The sequence below is a fragment of the Mizuhopecten yessoensis genome, unplaced genomic scaffold (genome assembly GCF_002113885.1).
Source record: "Mizuhopecten yessoensis strain PY_sf001 unplaced genomic scaffold, ASM211388v2 scaffold10717, whole genome shotgun sequence".
Taxonomy (NCBI): domain Eukaryota; kingdom Metazoa; phylum Mollusca; class Bivalvia; order Pectinida; family Pectinidae; genus Mizuhopecten; species Mizuhopecten yessoensis.
This window is the reverse complement of record NW_018408686.1, coordinates 522,861-542,276: the sequence shown is the minus strand read 5'-3', so window position 1 is coordinate 542,276 and position 19,416 is coordinate 522,861. Positions and strand designations below refer to the sequence as shown.

Sequence of the window (19,416 nt, the reverse complement as noted above, 5' to 3'; positions counted from 1 at the left end):
AGTATTAACGCTTCCACCCCCTCCCCAGGACTCACCACGGTAGGGATGGCGAGCATCGATATAAATAGCATGGATGTCAACATAGCGGAAGGAACCGTCTACCTCGTAGACCATGAAACAGAGTGCATTTACCGTTTATCGATTGACACTAATAATGTAACAACTGTTCGTCGTGGTGTGTCCCGATCAGTGATAAAAAATACAATTTGTGAATTTGAAAAAATAAAATATATACAGTAACAATTTTGGAGTTGTTACTTTATTAAATGGTGGCAATTTGAACACCTTGGTCACGAAATGTCAACATCACATGAAAACATGGAAATCATTTAAGAATGTTTGAGGTTAATTTATTACAATGTAGGTCAAACAAACTAGAAACATTAAATGTATGTAATTGTTACTGTATATATTTTATTTCTTCAAATTCACCAATTGTATTTTTTATCTTAATAAATTAATATATATATATGTACAATCCATACATATAGATTTGAGTCATCAATTGAAAATGTTTAAGAAAACATATACCAAATATATACTTGTATGGGTATCAACACCTATCAGTGTCTCGACCTAACCCTCCCACTTCTCCTATCAGAGTTACCGATATCTTTCTAATTATATCGTCCCTGTGTCTCAGAATTTTCTGAAGCTTCCCATCTCATTATTCTGAATGTTGATAGCATCCCTATTTCTAAGTGCCAGAGCCTCCTATCTCTCTATACTTAGTGATCAATGTGTAGTTTATATAGCATTCCCTATCAGATGCAGGTATCTCTAACTGCCTGTTGTAGACTGTAGACTCTAAACTCTCTTCACTAACTCAGTTTTGTATAGCATCCCTGCTGTTGTTCATGTCTCTATCAGTCTAGACATAGACTGTAGCCTCTAATCTCTGGAATAAGTGACCCAGACATCTTTCTTATAATGTCCCTGTGTCTGTATCTACCTGTGTTACTCTGTAGCCTCTAATCTCTGGAATAAGTGACCCAGACATCTTTCTGATAATGTCCTTGTGTCTTTATTTACCTGTGTTACTCTGTAGCCTTTATCTCTCTAGACTAAGTGACCCAGACATCTTTCTGATAATGTCCTTGTGTCTTTATTTACCTGTGTTACTCTGTAGCCTTTATCTCTCTAGACTAAGTGACCCAGACATCTTTCTGATAGCGTCCCTGTATCTCTTACTGCCTGTGTTAGACTGTAGCCCCTATCTCTCTAGACTAAGTGACCCAGATATCTTGTTGATAACGTCCCTGTATTTCTAACTGTCTGTGTTAGACTGTAGCCCCTATCTCTCTAGACTAAGTGACCCAGACATCTTGTTAATGACGTCCCTGTATTTCTAACTGTCTGTGTTAGACTGTAGCCCCTATCTCTCTTGACTAAGTGACCCAGACATCTTGTTAATTACGTCCCTGTATCTCTATTATATTGTGAATTAAAAATGATACCGAAATCAATTAACAAAATTTATCGAGTTTTGTAAAAATTTGTATTTTAGAAAATGTGGAATTAAAATACAAATAAGATGCAGCAAAAATATAGAATAGAATTAAAACATATAACAAATGAGATAACACAATAAAAGTATCACACAATCCAAAATGTCAGGTGGCAGAGGTAACCAGGGCAACTGCCTGTGTTAGACTGTAGCCCCTATCTCTAGAGCTAGACTTAGTGACCCAGATATCTTGTTGATAACGTCCCTGTATTTCTAACTGCCTGTGTTAGACTGTAGCCCCTATCTCTCTAGACTAAGTGACCCAGCTATCTTGTTGATAACGTCTCTGTATTTCTAACTGTCTGTGTTAGACTGTAGCCCCTATCTTTCTAGACTAAGTGACCCAGACATCTTGTTAATGACGTCCCTGTATCTCTAACTGCCTGTGTTAGACTGTAGCCCCTATCTCTCTAGAATAAGTGACCCAGACATTTTTCTGATAATGTCCCCGTGTCTTTATCTACCTGTGTTACTCTGTAGCCCCTATCTCTCTAGACTTAGTGACCCAGACATCTTTCTGATGATGTCCCTGTGTCTTTATCTACCTGTGTTACTCTGTAGCCTTTATCTCTCTAGACTAAGTGACCCAGACATCTTTCTGATAATGTCCTTGTGTCTTTATTTACCTGTGTTAGACTGTAGCCTTTATCTCTCTAGACTTAGTGACCCAGACATTTTTCTGATAATGTCACTGTGTCTTTATCTACCTGTGCTACTCTGTAGCCTTTATCTCTCTAGACTAAGTGACCCAGACATCTTTCTGATAATGTCCTTGTGTCTTTATTTACCTGTGTTACTCTGTAGCCTTTATCTCCCTAGACTAAGTGGCCCAGACATCTTTCTGATAAGGTCCCTGTGTCTTTATTTACCTGTGTTACTCTGTAGCCTTTATCTCTCTAGACTAAGTGACCCAGACATCTTTCTGATAATGTCCTTGTGTCTTTATTTACCTGTGTTAGACTGTAGCCTTTATCTCTCTAGACTTAGTGACCCAGACATTTTTCTGATAATGTCACTGTGTCTTTATCTACCTGTGTTACTCTGAAGCCTTTATCCCTCTAGACTAAGTGACCCAGACATCTTTTTGATAACGTCCCTGTATCTCTAACGGCATGTGTTAGACTGTAGACCATATCTCTCTAGACTAATTGACCCAGATATCTTTCTGATAACATCCCTGTATCTCTTACTGCCTGTGTTAGACTGTAGCCCCTATCTCTCTAGACTAAGTGACCCAGATACCTTGTTAATGACGTCCCTGTATTTCTAACTGCCTGTGTTAGACTGTAGCCCTATCTCTCTAGACTAAGTGACCCAGATACCTTGTTAATGACGTCCCTGTATCTCTAACTGCCTGTGTTAGACTGTAGCCCCCATCTCTCTAGACTAAGTGGCCCAGACATCTTTCTGATAATGTCCCTGTGTCTTTATCTACCTGTGTTACTCTGTAGCCCCTATCTCTCTAGACTAAGTGACCCAGATATCTTGTTAATAAGGTCCCTGTATTTCTAACTGCCTGTGTTAGACTGTAGCCTATATCTCTCTAGACTTAGTGACCCAGATATCTTTCTGATAACGTCCCTGTATCTCTTACTGCCTGTGTTAGACTGTAGCCCCTATCTCTCTAGACTAAGTGACCCAGACATTTTGTTAATGACGTCCCTGTATCTATATCTGCCCATGTTAGTCTGAAGCCCCCATCTCTCTCTGGACTTTGTGACCCAGACATCTTTTTGATAACGTCCCTGTACCTCTAACGGCCTGTGTTAGACTGTAGCCCCTATCTCTCTAGACTAAGTGACCCAGACATCTTTTTGATAACGTCCCTGTATCTCTAACAGCCTGTGTTAGACTGTAGACCATATCTCTCTAGACTAATTGACCCAGATATCTTTCTGATAACGTCCCTGTATCTCTAACTGCCTGTGTTAGACTTCTCTCTAGACTAAGTGACCCAGATACCTTGTTGATGACGTCCCTGTATTTCTAACTGCTTGTGTTAGACTGTAGCCCCCATCTCTCGGGACTTAGTGACCCAGATACCTTGTTAATGACGTCCCTGTATTTCTAACTGTCTGTGTTAGACTGGTAGCCCCTATCTCTCCAGACTAAGTGACCCAGATATCTTGTTAATGACGTCCCTGTATCTCTAACTGCCTGAGGTTCTCATTAGCCTCAAGTCTTTCCAACTGCCCACAGGACTGGACAATATCGGTCAAGGCTTGATGGACATCTTTGGCCATGTGTCTGGTATCACCACACACATACAGGTGGCCATTTCTCTGTAAGTAAAAGCATGTTGCTGTCATGTAGCCTTTATCTCTCTAGGCTAAGTGACCCAGACATCTTTTTGATAACGTCCCTGTATCTCTAACTGCCTGAGGTACTCATTAGCCTCAAGTCTTTCCAACTGACCACAGGACTGGACAATATCGGTCAAGCCTTGATGGACATCTTTGGCCATGTGTCTGGCATCACCACACACATACAGGTGGCCATTTCTCTGTAAGTAAAAGCATGTTGCTGTCAGGCTAATAAGTATACAGTATACCTACTAGGGATTGTCACACGATCCTATCTTCTCCTACATATCATCACAGTATATGTCCAGGTATCAAACCCCCACATTATGGTTCCCTGACTTGTGCAGGGCTAGCAATTAATTTTGAATACCACGAGTCAATTAGTTATTTCAAATTTTTACTAGTCTATGTGTGAATTCCACTAATCCAATAAAATTCAACAAGATACACAATATCTGATTTTAACTTATCAAGCAGACTAGCGGTTTTTAGAACCACTAGTCCAGCTGGGGATTTCACTAGTCTTGGACTTTCGGGCAACCCTCATTGTCTGACCCTGACAAGGTTAAAATCACATGCACCACCATTAATAGAAATCATATGAGCAATAGATTTGTGGGATGTTTTTCCACACTTTTTTAGGGCCATGATTGATGAATGTAGCAAAAATGGTGATGTCTACATAACAAAAATACAGTAGTCATCATAATATCTAAACTTACTGCTGCCAATGATAGAGTGATAAAAAGATATCCATGAAGATAATCAAATATATGACATAAAAAAATGAAAAAATAAAATGCAATAAAATGAAATTTCAACAACAGGACCAAACAGTTTTCCTTTAAGTGTACAATTTCTTTGCATTTTTTTGAAAAATTACAAATTAGTAAAATGCTTAATTTGCCATTATCACAAACTACAAATGTTATCAGCTGTGTTCTGTTACCTTGGTAACCAGGTCCCAGACTTTGGCCCTATCCTCTCTCAGAAGGTCCTGAACATATACCTTCCTGGCCTGGTCCCGGGAGAATGCCACTCGAAGACAAATCAGGCCATCTCTGCTGTATTTCTCTAATATAATAGAATATGCAAATATATTAAAAAACTATAAGGCCTGCATTGCCCACCTGAACAGGACTAGGTTGAAATACTGGTCAAGGTAATTAATTTAGCCCTTTATGTAATTAAAGTATTAATAAGATACATATAACATAATGTTATTCTAGGCCTAACTGACCTCAACCCACACTGTAATGACTTTAAACAAAAATAAACAGTCTATAGAATCTCCTAGAAGAGATGAAATTTAAGTACTACAGACTCGTTGAGAAATTTTCTTTGACATTATATATATATATTTATTATACCTTCTGTTAAAATCTCGTAATCTGATTGGTTGAGAAGGATGTGAACATTTTCAATGTTACTTGCTCGTTTTACAAAGATAAAGAAGACAGGGTGTTATTCCAAAAAATATCACATGCGCCAAACGTATACGTGCACGGTTCGTCCCAGTGCCAGGGTGTTATTCCAAAAATTATTACATGCGCCGAATGTATGCGCGCCTGGTNGAGGCGAAGCCGAGGTCAACAATGCTTTCCGAGGGGTGAAAATATGCAATATCGCCCTCTCATGAATGTGATATTTATATAATATATATACCCACTCCACTAAGTATAACAATTTATTCATTCAAAAGGAGACTATTTTGTTTTACAGAGATTGTACAAAAAGTGTCTTACCCAGCTCCTCTTTGTATAAGAAATCCCCAGACTTATGTCTGCAGCCAAAATACAGGTGGATCTCCCCTTTGTCAGGACTGAGTTCTGAAGACAGTTTACAGTGATCTTTAATTTGATGGAAGGATGATGATGGTCCAAATTATCAATCTGACATTGACATGATTTTGAAGAGGCCAAAGAATTTATAGGTGTGTTACCTTATTTTATAAACTTTAATAATATTACATACAATAAATAAACATTTTAATTACAAAAGTTTTCATAATTATTGAAATTAATAAAAGACCACCTTAAAGAGAAAACGGGTGCATTTGAAAATTTGAGCTAATGGCCAATTAAGTAAAAGATACTTCAAACAACTGGCCCTAATTGGTCAAATGTATCATTTTTTTTTTATAAAAATCAGGTGGTCATTTAATAATGGTAAATATTTCTGATTACCAATGTAACTATTTTAGTGAAAATGAAAAACCAGCAAAGTCTCAAATTTAAAGGTTCTGTTTTGAAAATGAAGTACCAGTACATTGAAAGTAACTGAGGGCCACAAAGGACGGTATAAAACCACAAAAAAATCCTTTGAAAGTCTTCTTTAACTTATTCACCCCTGAAATTTCATGATGAACTATTCCAATCTTTGAATTGGACGAGTTCAATTGTGTTTCCAGGGGTAAATGAATTGAAGTCTGAAACTATATACAGGTCTTGGATGCTGTACCTCTTTCTTGTATGAATGCTCTGAAGGGGGCTATCCCTGTACCTGGGCCAATCAGAATCACCGGTGTGGTGTGTTTGTCAGGGAGGCGGAAGTCGGGGTTCCGGCTCATGAACACCGGGCTTGATTGACCGACCTGCGTACGGTCTAGTAGGTGTGAGGTGGTTACACCCTCCCGCCCTACCGACAGGGTCTTGTAACGCAGAACGGCTACCGTCACACAGACAGCGGTAGAGGCCTGGACATGAAAACATTTCACAGCATTATTATTTAAGTGCTTAGAAAGTAAAATGATTGACAGGGTTTTAGCACAAGCATTATCGAGGCATTATATTTTTAAAAAAGTTAATTACTAATGGATTTCCAGATTCAATACAAAAACTGATTCAACAAATTAAGTGATAGCAATAGGTAATGAGCTGTGTTTGAGAAATTAAGAGCCTTGCCCAAGGATTATGAACCTAAATCTTTTAACCATGATGATCGATAAAGATTTATATTCATATAAATGATTGGATTCTTTGGTGTAAACGACTCACTAAAGCTCACCATTTTAGTATATCATACTTAGAGCTAACTCACTCAAATGGACATAAATCATAATCAATTAAGAATACGGACCATGGTAGAACAGGCCATGGAATTGTTCACGGAATGTTGTCTCGTGACTTTCCCCATAAAAAATATAATTCATGGAAATATACACAAAAACATTGATACAATTTCCATAATTTAATCAATCAATATATTTAGTTCACATTTTATAATAGTCTTACATAAAACGGTGGATATTATTGAATTTTTATCTGCTTGCTAGTGCCGAGGGGAATAATGATCCGGAAGTGAATCTGACCTGTGGAGATACAAAATGTATCACTGCGCCAGTATTATGGTCTCATAACACGGAACTGGCTTTGGTAGTGTTATATAATAGCAATGAAGAGCAAATGTAAATATTCTTCTATAAACGTTCTCTTTGTTGATTTACTAGTTACCACTCGGCATGATGGATGAACCCTGAAGGACATTTGCAGATTTTGTCATCAGCATTTCACTTTCTGTCCACATTAATATTTCATACTGATGGAGATATTAGTAAAATTGAACTAACCTTTAAAGGGGAAGATGATATGGAGTAATATCTTGGTTGGAGTGGTTTTAGGCAGGGCAGTAGTTGCCGTGGAGACAACACAGCTGGTTTATATTCCTGAAGGACATCTCTCACTTCTCTCACTGCCACATACTCCTGCAGGGCTTTATTAGACTTCCCAGTCTGAAAGGTCAAGGTCATTGGTACAATGATGGGGACTGCATGTCATAAGCCACTAGGGGTAATCTAAACAATAGTTATGCTGTGTAGTCTATCTGAGGAATTACAAATGAATGTTTTGCCAAAATTCAGCAATATTATGATATAACGGTTTGTCACCTTTTGAGCCAAAATTAATAAATCAACTACATACTGTGTCTAGTAGTAACCATGACAACATGCCACCTATCCAAGTATATACTACATACAATACATACCATCATGCCAATAACCAGTCAACAGTTACCATAACAACATGACTCCTTCCTTGTGAAGCAATCATGACAACATATATCACATTCAAATTCCCTGTTTACAGTAACCATGACTACATCCCAATTCAAGTCATTTAGGGCCAAACAATAATGTAAAAAATATATATATATCATATTGCATAACAATAGGCTACAATCCCTATCTATAGAGACCAAGGTTACATGTTACAATCTCTGTTAAAAGAAGTTGTGACAATATTTTACAATCCCTGATTGTATACAGGGATTTACAACATGCCTCATTACCTTCCTGGTTATCAAGACAATATGCAAAATTGTGTGTCTAATATTACCCTGAACATATATCTGCTACTTAACCTTAAAAAACACACCATACATAACCATGACAACATGACACCTACCTCTTCCTGTAATAACCATGACAACATGACACCTACCTCTACCTGGAATAACCATGACAACATGATACCTGCCTCTTCCTGTAATAACTATGACAACATGACACCTACCTCTTCCTGTAATAACCATGACAACATGACACGTACCTACCTCTTCCTGTAATAAACATTGCATGACATAATATCACCTTTTGCACCTCTGCTTTAGAAATCATGACAATGTAATACCTACCCCTGTTTGTGACAACCAGATTATATCACCTATCGCTGCCTTCAGTAACCATGACAACATAATTCCCACCTCTTAAAATGGTAATCATGACAACATAATACCCATCCTTACCTATAGTAACCATGACAACATAACCTTTACCCAACTTATAGTAACCATGACAACATGAAACCAATCCCTACCTATAGTAACTATATGACAACATAACTCTGCAACCATAGAGTAACCATGCAACATGACACCTATCAGTCCATAGTAACCCTGACAAAGTAACACCTACCCCTACCTATAGTAACCATGACAACATAACACCTTCCCCTACCTATAGTAGCCATGACAACATAACATCCATATGTCCATAGTAGCCCTGACAACATAACACTTCCCCCTACATTTAGTAACCATGTCAACATAACATCTTCCCCTACCCATAGTAACCATGACAACATAACATTTCCCCCTACCTTTAGTAACCACGTCAACATAACACCTTCCCTACCTATAGAAGCCATGACAATATAACACTTCCCACTACCTTTAGTAACCACGTCAACATAACATCCATAAGGCCATAGTAACCATAACAACATAACACCTGCAACCATATAGCTATAGTAACCATGACAACATAACACCTGCAAACATATAGTAACTATGACAACACAACACCTGCAACCATATAGTAACCATTACAACATGACACCTATCAGTCCATAGTAACCCTGACTAAGTAACACCTATCCCCACCAGCTATCACGACAACATAACATCCATATGTCCATAGTAACCATAACAACATAGCACCTACCCTTCCTATCATTATCATGACAACTAAACACCTACCCCTGCCTGTAGTAGCCGTGACAACGTCTCCCTCTGGTTTGTGTTTGTGACCACAGTCTGTAAAGTCTGTAGAAGTTCTGGCTTGATGGTTTTGATGTCATAATATTTGAGCAGCAGAGTTCTTATACTTGCTGTATCTGAAAAAGAAATCATCATTTGAAAAAACAATAGAAATCTATTTGTTCTGTCGAAACATTTTGATAAAAAAAAGTTCTCCTAAATAAAATCCTTAATGTATGTTTCTTTGTATGTTTGCATTTTCCACTTTAAGATTGTGCATTGTGTTACAGAATTTTAACTAAAGAATTTTGATATAAAAATATTATTACACTGCTAATAACATAAAATCACACTGAACTCAAACCCATTAAAAAAGATTCATAAAAATTATTATTGTTATTTATAGATATTATGTAGATGGATATTTTTGATTTTCTGGTTCTATGATAATTATGACTTGGTTTACTGTAGTAGTGTATCAGTTTTACAATCGCTGAGTAGGAAAGGTTTGAAAAGTTACCATTATGTGGGTGATAGGCCCCGTTTGGTACAGGAAACATCTCCGTCTCCCGCCATGTCAATGTATCCAATATGGCTGACACATGGTCAGGATTGTTCTCTGGGTATATCCCGAGAGCATCACCTGAAGAAAAAACAGAAGACAATTTTGATATCAGTAAACATGGATCCTGCAAAAACTAGTGCATGAAGTTGTTAGAAGTACAACAGCGAAATTTATCACAAAATTGAGAGATTTTACTGTATTTTAACTGAAATTAACTACTCCATATCATACATTTTTACTAACTTCTATGTATTGACAATAACATGTATTTTTCCCATACTTGCCCGTAAAAGACAGGAATTGACCTGTGAAAAGATTAATAGAATTTTCTCCTTCCTTAAGGATGCGATAGAGAAATCTCCAACCCGAGGGGTGATGTTTTTTGGTTGTCTAACCTGCGGCTCTCTTAGACAACCAAAATACATCACCCCTCGGGTTGGAGATTTCTCTGTCACACCCTCAAGGTAGGGGATGATTGTTTTTCTCCCATCCTATTATTTCAGTCACAACTCCACTTACAGCAGTGTAAACAAAAACACATGTGGAGTATGAATATCGTCATTCACTTTTGATGACGTCACAATTACCGGTGACACATTTTATTTTAATGACGCCACAATTGAACATATACTAATCGGCACAAGGCTATCTCCCCCTAGAGGGTGACAAGCTGATCTTTCCCGGGAGACACACCTGTGAAGGGTGGGAGAAAAACCTGTCTATTTTCAGGGAAATGACGGCCTAAAAGCGCTATGACGTCACGACGTAATGAAATTATTGCCGCCAGGCAAGTCTGCCAAAATGACACTTGAAATAGTTCCATTGTTTTGACTGATAAATTTTCATTAATTTTGTACATGTGCTTATTATAAAATATATTAACTGATATATTATAGTTGTTTTTGGATTATTTAATTAAACTTTTGTTAATGTTGTGCTTTAAATGGATTTCTGAGTTTATGTTCAGGGTTCATCACCCCTATAGAATTAACATAATTGTATTCATGCGAGGCATAGAATACAAGCATGTGTCTGGTCACGGAGTATTGACACTGGCATGTTTATTTCGAGTTAGACAGAAAAGGAATCAAACATGGTTATGGTCCGTGGACAGGGAAATCTCAACCCCAGGTTAAGAGTTTGACTGTCTAGCACGAGGCTTTGTCGAGTAACATTTTTACAGTTTGGCTGTCTAGTACTCGACAAAGCCTCGTGCTAGACAGCCAAACTCTTACCCTCGGGTTGAGATTTCCCTGGACCACACCCATGTAAGTTTCTATAAATCTCTTCATAAATCTTACCAGATATATATTTCAATTTTATTTCTACTCTACTGGCAGGTGTTCAGGTTTTCTCTATGTTTAGGTTTCACTAACACTAAATTTCTCACCTGATATGTTGAAGTTTCAAGGCAGGAAAAAAGCCCACACCTGTTATGTTCAGCTTTCGTTATATGTAAAATTATCACCCGAGGTGTTTTACTTGAGGTAATTCAGCTTTCAGTGGCTCTATATTTAATTTTCCTATATGAAAGCCAACATGTATCGCTGTATATTTCTCACCTGAGGTTTTCTAATTACACTATTTATTTATTTATTTTTTACCTGAGGTTTTCTGGTTACACTATTTTTAATTTCTCACCTGAGGTGTTCTAATTACACTATTTTTAATTTCTCACCTGAGGTGTTCTAATTACACTATTTGTAGTGTTTCTCACCTGATGTCCATGTCATGTGACTACCACTGATGTTAAACTCGCAGTGGACGACCTCCTTGTCATCATTACATTGTTGGGCGTCTGTCAACAGATCCTTCACCTAAAATTTGTATGAGAATTTAATAAAGTATTTAGTCAAAAAGGTTGTTCATCATCATTGATGGTGTTGGTAGTTGCAGTGATGTTGGTCAGTGATTATCCGTCTGTTTAAAAATAAGATTTGTAAAACACTGGTGATGCAGAACATTGAAAATCATTGTACAAATATGAGATAAGATTTATGGTAGATACCTCGAGTTAAGACAGTGTGAGACCTTGATACCAAACAGAAAAAATAATATCTGAACCTGCAAGACAGCCATAAATGGATTATGTCTATCATGTCCTTCCGATGACTGGTCGGCAGTAATTTGTAAATAGTCCATACACACACAGAGGTCACATGACTTCAGATATTCTACAACACTGTCCATCCAGCAGTTGATGACAGCCCAGTCCTCCACGTCTACATCCTGGCACCCTACAACTGGGTCAGCTCGACGTTTGGAAAGTCTGGAGAAAAGCGTAAGAAACAGCAAAATAAGAATGCAAAACATTATCCAAAGATCACGATTTTATTGTAATCATTGCTCTTCAATCTGATTCTTGAAGTCTAAAATTCCTCCATCTTGGTTCTTTATCTGGTTGCTCTCCATCAATTGTGATGTGTTAATGTTGTAGTGGAACTGGACTGGGCAGATTGTCGGCCACCAGATAGCTCAATCGGTAGAGTGTCCGTCTAGAGTTCTGAGTGTCCCGGGTTTGAACCCCGGTCTGGTCGTTACATTTTCTCTTTCTCTTAGATTGTTACAATATATTAAATTGGTTAGTCTATGCAGATGTCACTATAAAATCCAAATAGGTCCTATGAGTCTATATGCAAAATATAAGACATGAGTGTATTTACTTTATAAAACGGTACTCATGTGGAAAATCAAATTATCAGATAGTCCTTCAGAGAGAAACATGCAGTTTTCAGGCCATGTATTACAAGGTTTTTGTTTCACTCAGTGACACAAGATATTGTATTACCCTTGTAGCCCGAACTATTTTATGTCAGTAACTCACAATTTACATACAATTTATGGAGTTATGTCCCTTTGACACACATTTGAATTCTTCCAATTCAAACATTGGTATAGTTCATTACAAGATTTCAGGGGTAAATGAGTTAAATAATTTTTCTATTGAACCCTAGTGTTACACTAACATCATTAAATTCTATAATCGTCTTCACCGGTCTCACCTTGTATTTACGTCACGTCCTGTCTTACAGAAATGTGGATAGTTGGAGTCACCCAGAGCCAGAACAGAAAACCGAAGGTGAGATAACTCCTCATCACATGACATCAGGTTGTCATAGAAACCACGTGCATCAGTGGGAGGGACGCCTAAACAATACAGTGGTTCAGATCAGCATAAATTAACTTTTTTTTAAACTTTATGATATTTAGAGCTCTCTGTATCAGCCCAAGACTCCCATATCAGCCCACAGCGCTGGGTGGAGGGCTGATACAGAGTAGGGTATGGAAATGGTCATATGGTAACCTTTTTATAATATATAGCTCTATAGCATCAAAAGTATTAGCAATAACACATATAACACACAGAAAATTCATATTTCATGAGCTTAACTATAATCATCATACATTAAATAAAACACAATGAACTGAATAGCAAATACAGATGGATATGCAGTGTGTACACTACCAGTTTGAGGTGCCATTTGTCTGAAAAGTGGTGAACTGGAAGTTAAAAGGATATGGCACTTGCTGGGTAGATATGGCGCATGCCGCTTAGATATGGCGCGTGCTGGGTAGATATAGTGCATGCCGCTTAGATATGCCACTTGCTGGGTAGATATAGCGCATGCCGCTTAGATATGGCACTTCCTGCATGGGTAGATATAGCGCATGCCGCTTAGATATGGTGCGTGCTGGGTAGATATAGCACATGCCGCTTAGATATGGCACTTGCTGGGTAGATATAGCACATGCCGCTTAGATATGGTGCGTGCTGGGTAGATAAAGCGCATGCCGCTTAGATATGGCACTTGCTGGGTAGATATAGTGCATGCCGCTTAGATATGGTGCGTGCTGGGGAGATATAGCACATGCCGCTTAGATATGGCACTTGCTGGGTAGATAAAGAGCATGCCGCTTAGATATGCCACTTGCTGGGTAGATATAGCGCATTCCGCTTAGATATGGTGCGTGCTGGGTAGATATAGCGCATGCTGCTTAGATATGGCACTTGCTGGGTAGATATAGCACATGCCGCTTAGATATGGTGCGTGCTGGGGAGATATAGCGCATGCCGCTTAGATATGGCGCTTGCTGGGTAGATATAGCGCATGCCGCTTAGATATGGCACATGCTGGGTAGATATAGCGCATGCCGCTTACATATGGTACTTGCTGGGTAGATATAGCGCATGCCGCTTAGATATATGGCACTTGCTGGGTAGATAAAGCGCATGCTGCTTAGATATGGCACTTGCTGGGTAGATATAGTGCATGCCACTTAGATATGGCGTGTGCTGGGTAGATATAGCGCATGCCGTTTAGATATATGGCACGTGCTGGGTAGATAATGCGCATGCCGGGTAGATATGGCACGTGTTGGGTAGATATGGGTTGGTCCAGGATACCTGACCTATACACAATAAGCAGTATCACACAATAATGCAAAATAACCCATTTTACGTAAAAGTATATCATAACAATAATTAATACATACCCAGGCTGTTTATACTGTGCACTAACACAATCATAAAGAATTATTTTTCAATATAAAGCATCTGTTATATCACCCTGTGTGAGTACAGAACCCAACTTCACAAATCCACATCAATGTCAATTTAAGCAGGGGTGGTTTTCTTTTCCATTCTAAATAAATCAAACATGCTTCGCACTTGCCAACTCCGATTTTGGACTATTTATATTGAATATTTTTAACTAGTGAATTTCCTGAACTATTCTTACTTTCTAAGATCTGATGATGTCATCTGTAAGAACAGCTCAAAAGGTACCATTTAAAAATTTTATTTTTCCCTAATGTGTACTTGCACACATTTTATCTAAATATTTTAATTCTGAAAATGCGTAATCTTCCAAATGGAAATTTTAAAAAGATGACAAGCATGAATTGCTTTGGTTCAAAAATATATAATATCATATATGTTCATTATGCCTGAGGATACTAATGTTAAATACTTCAAAATTAAATTGATTTATCTAAGCACTAATCTTTTTTATATTATTGAGTACCTCAGCCTAGCTGAGCATGACTGTCAGAGTTAAAATTATCTCCCTTATTAAACTTTCTCTTTCTATCTCAGAATTTATGGTAAGAACAACCATATTTTATCAAAACAAATTTAAACAAAGTTTTTGTATCTAGCTTTTCTCTATTTTCCCACCCACCCATTCCACATCCACAAGCTGTATGTACTTAGAACTTGTTAACTGTTGGAATTTTATTGTATAATTTCAGTTTTCAACATTGGCTGTAACGGATTGATTGTGGTCTCACTGAGGAAAAGCCCTATATGTGTGCAGAAGTGTAGTAAGATGGGTGTTTGTCTAACCATCCTACACAACAAGTAACCACTCTGCTGGGCTAATAAATGTTATTGCAAGAACACAGCTGGGTCAAGGGGACATAACCCTTTAACCCAGTATAATCCCTTTGAACATAAGAACAATACCGGTAATTATATAAATGATAATACTACATTAGAGACATACATGTGCAATGCATAATTATCAACCACCAATTCAATAATGCTACTGGGAGAGGTGGGAGGGAAACAGATGAATTGCCATTGCTCAGTCTTGCTAACGCGCCATGTGCTCTATGCATAAACTGTGATGTCACCACAAACTGTGTGGCACTAAATCTGCAGTCACCACTAGGGCTGTACTTAATAAGTTACAAAACCGAACAGTACACCAGTTACGGATTACGACAAACCTGGTATTCACTTAATACTACATCTTTGTCATGGTCCTGAGTATTTTCCAGATGTGGTTTGCGGTCTTTTGAGGCAACACCAGTACAGCTTCAGTGCCAATTTTTATCATATGGACCAGTTGTCATTTAATGAACAGTTTCAATTGAACTAAGTATGTGAAGTTACAAATTGTATTTGCAATTTAATAGCATAATTAATTTGAAGTGTACAGCTGTTCCAAGTTTTCACTTGAATTTCAAATATTTTAATGGGACCATGGCCAGTCATATATAAGTAATTAGTAAAAGTGGGGAAAATGAGGTGTACATCTGTCCCCAGTGTTCACTTATTAATTTATCCTTCATATCTCAATTGTCCTAAGTTTTTCAATTTTGCACAAGTTTGATCAAGTTGATCAGCAGTTGTCTCAGTTTGGTTTGCCCTATGACTCTAATTTCGAGTCGGTAACCACATCTGTATGAAGCTGTGGCCATATAATCACCAAATCTTAAAAAATGAAAATATCATAGTAGCTAATTTGGTGTTTGCGTTTTTTGTGTCTTTGATAACTCTATATATTGTTTGATTCCGATCCCAATACAAAATGTATAACCTTTACTACCGGTATATATACAATCATAGATGGAACATTCAGAAACTGGTTTAGTAAGCTCCATAATGTAGTGTAAATACATAGCCTAGAAATAGGCTGCCGTCACATACCATCTCCACTTGTAGATATGACAACAAAACATATCTGTTCCCTGGACAACTCCACACACTCGTAAAGTTTACAGTTGACCAGCCGAGGTTGTAGAGGACCAACATCATCTGACTGTACGATAGAGGAAATCCTGTGGATCCAGAACAGATAATAATTTAGAAACAAGATTTTGTTTTACTAAAAGCATAAAAATGTATTTTTAACCAATTAAGTGAAAATTGTTTGATTTGAAACAAGGCAAAGTATTGCAAGGCAATCCATAGTCCTTCACAGGTAATGATTTCTATATTAAACAAACAATACACTTTATGTCAGGATGTACCTACTGTTCAAAGCATAGGTCACAATGAGGTCATAGTGACCTCATACATGCCATAACTTTCCGGTGCAAGAAATAGGTCAGACCTACTTCTTGTACCACCATCCCAAGATGTCCATGTACACCAAATCTGGTTACTCAAGGTGAAATATAGTATAGAAGATATGCCCCGGACAAACTTTTTCAAAAGTTAAGGTCAAGGTCAAGTCATAGGTCACAGTGACCTAATTCTTGCACTCTGACTCTGCACTCCGCAATCCCGAGATGTCCTTGTACACCAAATCTGGTTACTCCAGGTGAAACAGTATAGAAGATAAGCCCCGGACAAACATCTTGGACCGACAGACGGAGTGCAAAAAGTCACCGGGAACCGGTGGGGGACTAAAAATAAAGGGTAGAGTCAGTGTGTCTTGGTATTAAATTTGGAGAAATGCTATCATAGGTCCAACAAACTTTGATACATTAACTCCGAGGCATATGCAAGCCTGCAGGCTGGTCCCAGTTCATCTAATGTTGTAGGATTAACTAATAATGACTTACTTATCAAACAATACAGTAGCTACTTCTTCACTGAATCCATATTCTGTCCCATACAAGATCAACACTTGTTTTCCTTCCGTACCATACGACCGCAAGTGACGGTTATCCATAGATTGGTCCACATTCTCTTTCTTGGATTTTGAACCTGAAAATATAATTAATTGTGATTTTTAAAGATAAATTATAAATGAAGCAGGCAACCATTACAGAAGAGCTGGATTAATTTGACATAAATAAATGTTTTATTTGCTGCAGTTTATTAAATAAGCATTCTAAATTAATCAAATTACAAAAACTCACAACTAAGTTCAGGGGAATTTATATATAATACTGCACATGGCAAAAATACACACTAAGTATCTCATACTTAATGTTTAAGCTACAAGAATGTGACTGCCACATTTTCAATTGTCAGTTTGATAAACTGTTGTTCCTAAACATTAACAATATCAATTAAACATCAAACACATTTCCAAACAGAAATTTAAAGAGGCATACATTTTGCACACTCAAGGAAAAGCACCCCTACATGAATGATTATAAAAGAGAAGAAGATCTGTACATAAAATTACATTAGTTACAACGTACCTTCCTGTATGATGAATGCGTCTATGCTGTTGTCGGAGAAATCGCTGCCAGAGCTTGATACCAGTGTGTAGACAACAAATCCCACAATCCCCACCAAAGACGACAGGATCCACATCCATATTCCATCCAGTAACCATGGCAACATCATCCACATGCGACTGTTCTTGCATTCTTATTCTAAATCAAAGACAAAATTGCTTCTTTTAATTTTTTATTTTTTTTAATCATGCTTATCAATTTATAATTGGAAGGAATCAGACTTTCATATTTGTGAATTTTTACCTTAATTATCTCTGAGACTGTGCTGTCAAATAGTTTAACAGTCATACAAAGATTGAATTTTCCAGTTTCTACAGTCCATGATGGGTATTTCGAATTTTTATCAGATATAATATAAGTATCAGACTTGCTGTATGAAAGTATCCTGCATATTAAATCATATTAAGCAGTATTTTGAAATACAGGTGCATGACAGTCTATTTTAACCTGAACAATTATTAATCTTCAATAAATGACATTAATTATAAAAAGTAGTAATTGAACAGTTGAAAGGGCACAGTTGCTGCTGATTGCCATTTAACAACTAAAAATTACAGGCAGGAATAAATATCTCTGTTTCTGCCGATTATTTAAACCTGCTTGAATTAACTTAATTTGTAACACATGGACATTTTCTTTGTGGATATATGGATCACAGTTACGTACACCTCTCGTTTCATTTGCCACCTCACTTACTGTCAACTTTTTCCAGTACATGTTCTCTTTTCCTTTTTTCCTTAACACCTATTTTTAGCGTATATTGCTAAACCCTTTATGATGTCAAAATGTTATCAGATGGTGGCTGTACAGACCTGCTGCATTACAATTAAGCAGACAATCATGGCCTGTCCAGTTGCTGTAATTATTCTCTGGTTATTCGATCCACTTAAGGGCCATCTTCGTTTAAACAGTTGTACGTGCCAGTCGGACCAGTCGTTCGTTTAATAAATAAGGTCGGACCTAGTATTCTTGCATACTAGAACGATCGAGATATTCGCATTTCCGGCGGTGCTGGAAAATTCTTTCCGACCTTCGGGTCTGGCCTTTCGTGGTCATATTATCCAGTTATAAACTGGATATAGAATCGATCTCTGATGTTAAGTATGAATAGGGTCATTCAAACCATCAGAATAAATTATTGAGCAGAAACCTTTGGCAAAGCCTTGGGTCTCCTGCTCAATATTTTAACCCTTGACTTAGAATTACCTTATCCATACCTAACATCAGCCTGATGATCTGGGATGGTTTCTATCATTCTGATGCTGCTTTCAGGCAAGCCTTGACAAACTTAAAGCCTTGTAAGGCCTGTATAAACATTTGAAAGTTCCCTTACCTACAAATTACGCAGTTGTTCCGCGAGTGTGGAAAAAATGCGGAAAATGTGTGGATTTTTTATTTTTACGCATGTTTTACGCAAATGCGGAAACGGTGGTGTGGAAAATGTGTGTAAAATATGCGGAAATTTGACTTAGTCATTTTCAAATGCGGAAAATATGTGGATTTTTTATTTTTGTGCATATTTTACGCAAATGCGGAAATCATGATGTGGAAAATGTGTGGAAAATATGCGGAAATTTGACTTAGTCATTTTTAAATGCAATTTTGGACTTAGAATAATTTCAAGGTGTAACATTCTGGACTTAGAA

The 19,416-nt window shown here is 37.5% G+C and overlaps 1 protein-coding gene across 4 annotated transcripts in view; it reads right to left on the bottom strand.

Annotated features, from left to right (window-relative positions):
* Nucleotides 1-1,568: 1,568 nt before the first annotated feature.
* Nucleotides 1,569-19,416, bottom strand: part of LOC110462006 (NADPH oxidoreductase A-like) — an 18,955-nt gene continuing 1,107 nt past the window's right edge. For 2 of the 4 annotated variants that reach the window (XM_021515766.1, XM_021515767.1), the window contains exons 2-15: nt 17,732-17,908; nt 17,144-17,288; nt 16,284-16,414; nt 12,853-12,997; nt 11,915-12,119; nt 11,568-11,667; nt 9,806-9,928; nt 9,286-9,422; nt 7,379-7,540; nt 6,271-6,505; nt 5,556-5,639; nt 4,760-4,884; nt 3,886-4,010; nt 1,569-3,349 (exon numbers count right to left, since the gene is read on the bottom strand). In XM_021515766.1, the coding sequence (XP_021371441.1) occupies nt 3,301-3,349; nt 3,886-4,010; nt 4,760-4,884; nt 5,556-5,639; nt 6,271-6,505; nt 7,379-7,540; nt 9,286-9,422; nt 9,806-9,928; nt 11,568-11,667; nt 11,915-12,119; nt 12,853-12,997; nt 16,284-16,414; nt 17,144-17,288; nt 17,732-17,885 (1,920 nt within the window). In that variant the 5' untranslated portion in view covers nt 17,886-17,908 and the 3' untranslated portion in view covers nt 1,569-3,300. Of the gene's footprint in view, nt 3,350-3,832; nt 4,011-4,759; nt 4,885-5,555; nt 5,640-6,270; nt 6,506-7,378; nt 7,541-9,285; nt 9,423-9,805; nt 9,929-11,567; nt 11,668-11,914; nt 12,120-12,852; nt 12,998-16,283; nt 16,415-17,143; nt 17,289-17,731; nt 17,909-19,416 lie in introns of those variants that run through there. The other 2 variants (XR_002464214.1, XM_021515768.1) reach the window with 2 other exon arrangements.